The 5,090-nt window shown below is 45.6% G+C and overlaps 1 protein-coding gene across 1 annotated transcript; it reads right to left on the reverse strand.

The window, feature by feature from the left end:
- Positions 1-980: 980 nt before the first annotated feature.
- Positions 981-4,728, reverse strand: LOC133738513 (protein LONGIFOLIA 1). The gene is made up of 4 exons (XM_062166069.1): positions 4,354-4,728; positions 2,828-4,243; positions 2,524-2,695; positions 981-1,875 (listed from the first exon to the last, which is right to left on the reverse strand). The coding sequence occupies exons 1-4, from the start codon at positions 4,501-4,503 to the stop codon at positions 1,325-1,327; spliced, it is 2,289 nt and encodes a 762-aa protein (XP_062022053.1). The 5' UTR covers positions 4,504-4,728; the 3' UTR covers positions 981-1,324.
- Positions 4,729-5,090: the final 362 nt, after the last annotated feature.

The raw sequence follows: 5,090 nt of genomic DNA on the forward strand, positions 1-5,090 counted from the left end.
TTATAAATTTATAAGGACTATGTTGTGTAGCTCTCTAAAAAGGTCTGTTTGTGTCTTTAAAGCTTGGACTGGAGGCACATTAGGAACAACAACAAAGTGGAGGCACATGCATGACAGAGTCACATAGAGCTCCTGATACAGTTGATAGGCTAATAGAACTCTTAGCTGTGTACGTAGCTGTAGTTGTTAGTTGTTAGTTGCTTGTTACTGTCTGAATGCTCTGCTGGGGCGTCTGAATCTGCTAGCTGTTGCTTATAATTTGATTTTGTTTTCCGCTTCAATTCCAAACTCAATTTGAACTCAAAATTAAATTCTATAATGAGAATAATAAGATTCGAATTCGGTTTCACTTAACATTGGTAAAAAAAAAAAAAAAACCATAATAAGAAATAACTACTAATCTACAGAAAGCAAGTACATATTAAATTTTTAGTTGAAAAATCGACTACCCTATCACATTTGAGTCTATTAGATTAATTTTGCCTTCTTAATATGCTCACCTTGCAACCACAAAGTCACAAGGGGTGGATTAGCAGGTTTAATTTTGACATTTACTGTTCACCAAAACGAGATAGCCGATATACTAATTTCTGACGCCAACGCCAACATCGGTGAAGTTTACCTAAATTATAAATTAAGGTTTTGCAAAATAAAAAAAGGATCAATCTACTGGTTCAATTCACTGAATTCTCCGGAAACTTTAAAACCGATTAGATAACCAATCTACAATTTCAATTTCTGTTTTAACCTCCATTCCATGAAATTCTCTCACTCAGTAATGAAACTCAATGTTTTCATGAGAAAAATTCATGCGCAATCTATGCTTCACAATAATTCTGTCTTTTCCATACTCTATTTTTATAATGTAAGATCCAAAATTTTAGGTTGCTGGCCCAGAATAGGGGTGCTATGATCATCATGAGCAGCCATGGAATGTTTAACCCCTCACTTGGAGACAATACACATGAATCAATCATCGCTTTAACGCTGAAAACATTGCCCCTTTTTCAGGCTTTTAACACTTTTTTCCTCTCATTTCTGCACATGCTTTGCTTTGAGTAGAGCACACCACATTCACTTTTTCATAGACAGAGAGATTATAATAACAAGAAGAAAAAAAAAAGAGAGAAAAACCCCTTTTTTTTTTACAGATTGTGACCGTTAGATTTGCCTGGTTTTTTTTAAAGCACGTAGATAAACATTTCCCCAAATTTTCTAATCTAAAAAGAAATAAAAAAGCTAAACAACATCATATTTTTAATTTCAATTTTTCTTTGAAAGAAGGCGCGAAAATTGAAACTTCCATCCCCTTCTTCCCTCCGTTTCAGAAGACCAACTTCCTACAAAGCGCCGAAACTCTACCGGAATTGGGGGAAAAAGAGGCGAGATCTCGGATCGTTTCACCGATCAAGTCTTTGAAAATGAGGCGTTCAATGTCCAAAACGGCGTCGGACATTTCGACCGAGCAGTCACCCCAGCCGTTTATTGCGTCACCCGCAAGGTCCTTCTTCAATACTCCACATATGACCTCGAACAAGTCTTCGGATTCATCCCTCTCCCGGATTCTCTGAAACTCGGACCAGATTTCGGACACCGAAGTCTGCCTCGAGACGGCCTTCCACGGCGGCAATTGCCGGTTTCGGTCGAGAATCTCGTTGATAATGTCAAAGATTAGCTTCCTTTCGAGCGTCGAAACTCTGGACGTGTCTTTTCCCTTGAGCTGTTGCTGCTTCTCCAGCAATAAGAAAATGTCCGAGTCGTCCGGTAAGTAATTCGAAGCTCGGAGAATGTCGGAAACATAGACGAAATCACAGTCGTCGGATTCCGACTCGTTTCCACAGATTGCTTGACCCCAGATATCTTCCATCTGATCACCTGTTTCATCAAACCGAAAATTAGAATCAACAATCAACAACTGGCCGAAAATGTAGACAGGGCCGGTATATCAAATGCAGCAGCAGCAGTAGTTGCAAGTGGGTCATTGTCATGGATTACGGTTAGGGTTCATCAATTCGATCTTGACTAGCAAAACGTTGTCGTTTTGAACGTCTCTACACTCATAAGAAAGTGTATCGTACTCCCATGACTACTGTACCCACGGACCTATTTCTCTACTTATTTCATATATCCAAACCAACCAACCACGTATTTTGTAAAGCATAAAAATCTGAGCTGGGGGGAGGTCCAAATCGGGGCTGGCTGACGTGGAGCGGATTAATCGGGTGTTAAAGAGTTTACTAGATATATATTCACTGCTGCAGAGAGTGCAGAGGATCGCTTCCCCACAGCCCAGGCCAGGCAGTGGTACAGTACCAGTAAACCTATGAAATATGAATGCTAAGAGGGTAGGGAGGGGTGCAAAGACGTCACCATGAGGTTTAAAAACGCAAACTGTAAGCATTCAAAATCTCTCTGAAACTGGAAGGAAGACCAGTTCAGGGTCCAAAACCCAGAGGCCAGAGCTGTTTAAAGAAACAAAAATGGCAGTGTCTGTGTGTGGCAGGGTGGAAGTGGCCCAATTACCTTTGAAATCAATGCTGCGCTTCATCACTGGCGAGGGTGAAGATTCCTCTCTGTCAAACGACGAGTCCAGCACCGAAACCGGACTCGGTTGCAACTCGGCTATACTGTTGAGTAGCTTGTCACACCTCTCCAATAGACTCCTCCCTTCTTTGTACTCCTCCACCTTCCATCTCTGCCATTATCATTTCATTCGATTAATAAATAAACGCGTCGTCGTCGCCTAATGACTTACTCGATTACATGAAGAAGAAAAAAATTTACTACAAGGAAAGTTCATTAAGGAATTTAACTAATTAAGTTTTACCTCAGTGTCGGTTTGTGAAGAACTGCTCTCTGACATGGTGGAGGAATCATCCTCTGCTCTGTGAATAGTTGTTTTTTCCTCCTTGGGCGTCATCCCAGCCGTTGGTTTCTTGACCCTCGGTGACCGGTTGGTCGTAGGTTGATCTGAGACCGACCGTCTTGAACTAACCTTGGGAGAGTGAACCGGAGAGACTCTCCTGTGCTCCACTGAATCCACGCTTCCTTTCCTATGCGTCTCGATCACTAATGGGCCTCCTCTCCGACTCGGACTTCTCACGCCACTCTCGCTCCTGGTCGGCGGGCTCGGACTTCTACCTCTGCTCTGGCTCCGCACATTCTCCGCCCGCTCACGCCTTGGGCTCATTGCCTGATACGTCTCGCCGGCGGGGTTCGCGTTCCGGCGAACTCCGGCTCTTGACCGGAAGCTTGAAGGCGGCGATTCGTTGCCGAATCTGGCGGCTCGGTTAGTGGAAGTCGGCGATCTGGACGGCCTCATCACCACAATCGGCGATTCCGAGAACCGGTCGTAGACGAAATTTCGGGAGTTGATTTGACGCGAAGATTTCCGGGAGTGAAGAAGACCTTTGAGCTGTAAAGCTTCAAGGATTTGCTTCAATGTCTCCAAATCTTTAGACGGTTCATCAATGCCTCTCATCCTCAGCCTCTTCTCAATCTCACCGTACACCGAAATCGACTGTTTGGGCTCCGGAAAAAAATCCGCCGAATCAAAGAAGCTCTTCCTCTGCACCATTCCCCTGTTTTGAGCTTTCACATTGTAAGATTTCGGATCTACCTGTCTAGTATTGCAGCTCCGATCCTCTCTGCCTACATTGCCGCAGTTATTGCTCTTCAAATTCTGCTGCTGCGGTTGCCTTGCCAGAAAATTATTGCTGTCCACGGACCGTGCCTGGTACAGATCTCTGTTCACTCTGGACTCTGACGCAGATCTCCGGAGCTTGATCGGTTCGGGATCCGATTGCGGCAACGGTTCGAGTCCCATTAGCCTGGCAATGACGCTAGGCGAGCGGTGATTCTTGTCTCCGTCAATTGCTCCGTCGCCGGAGTTCACGCTTCGGTTGGCTGACAATATCGCAGCGTTGGTACGGATCTCCTTCGGGTACAGGCTTCCCTTTGCGTCCACGGTGGCTCTGCTATCGAGTGAGAGCCTCGGCATGTCTCTGGAAAACTTCCACGACGACCTCGTGCCTTCTTTGAATTCGAAAACCGGAAGAGGAAGAGGTGATTCCGACGACGGCGTCCGTAGTTGCGGCAGCGGAGATCGGAGCTCCGACGCCGGTGGAGATTGCTCCGACCTGTCCGGTGAAGGCATGGATTTCCTTTGCGGTTGTTTCTCCAGTTCTTTCGATATCTCCGGCGATGCGTTCGACGACGGCTCTGGTGACGACACCACCACCGCCTAACCAGCATCCAAACAAACAAATATCATTACTGGAATTTGTTGCTACATTGAGCCAAACAGTAATAAATAATCAAAGAGACAAAAATATAATGAAACTCAAAACTCACCGAAGAAGCAGGTAGGCGTTTGGTGGAGCAGAGGCGTTTTCCGGTGAGAATCTGGTGGCGATCGAAGATCTGAAGAAAGCCGGCCATGCACCCCATCTGCTTCTCTATGTGCTTTTCAAGGTTCTGCTCTTGCACTATCCCAGTCGTCATTTTCGCGGCCAGATTAAATATCGATGTACTGATGATCTCTCCCTTTCACACTCCTCTCTTCAACGCCTCTCTAATACAGAGTCTAGTCTTAATTTCCTCTCTCACTAAAACTTACATTTCTCCATAACTCTCTCTCTCTCTCTCTCTCTCTCTCTGACCACGCCTTTATCTGTGTCTCCCGCTTTTCTGGTTCTTTTTAAAGGGGTTGGCGGAGTTAATGGAGCGCCAGGAGGGAGTGATCGATATATAATAAAGGGCTCCGAACTGGCGAAATCCCAACAATTGCCCTTGTGTTTTTACGAAATGCCCAATGTGTCCGGTGCGGACTAAGGATTTGACGGTTTTGCCCTTTCAGTCAAGGGCGGGGGTTCGAAATAAAAATCGGGGATAATCAGATTTGAGAAGTGAGGACTTGTCTGCACGAAGAGTGCACGGACCTGGAGCTGGACCCGCACTTGGGTCGTTCCGTGGGCAATGCATGCACCCACTTCCACTTACTCGATCCGCGAGAACTTTTGACTGGGTTTGACTCATCCACGGAGGGCGATCACGGCCGTCCATCGCACTCCACTACCGTTAGTGGGCGA

The sequence above is a fragment of the Rosa rugosa genome, chromosome 3 (genome assembly GCF_958449725.1).
Source record: "Rosa rugosa chromosome 3, drRosRugo1.1, whole genome shotgun sequence".
Taxonomy (NCBI): domain Eukaryota; kingdom Viridiplantae; phylum Streptophyta; class Magnoliopsida; order Rosales; family Rosaceae; genus Rosa; species Rosa rugosa.

Coding starts and splice junctions, on each gene's coding strand:
- LOC133738513 (XM_062166069.1), bottom strand. CDS start 4,503: ATGACGACTGGGATAGTGCAAGAGCAGAACCTTGAAAAGCACATAGAG. Junction 4,244..4,353: donor AACGCCTACCTGCTTCTTCG/GTGAGTTTTGAG, acceptor GATGCTGGTTAG/GCGGTGGTGGTGTCGTCACC. Junction 2,696..2,827: donor CTTCACAAACCGACACTGAG/GTAAAACTTAAT, acceptor TGATAATGGCAG/AGATGGAAGGTGGAGGAGTA.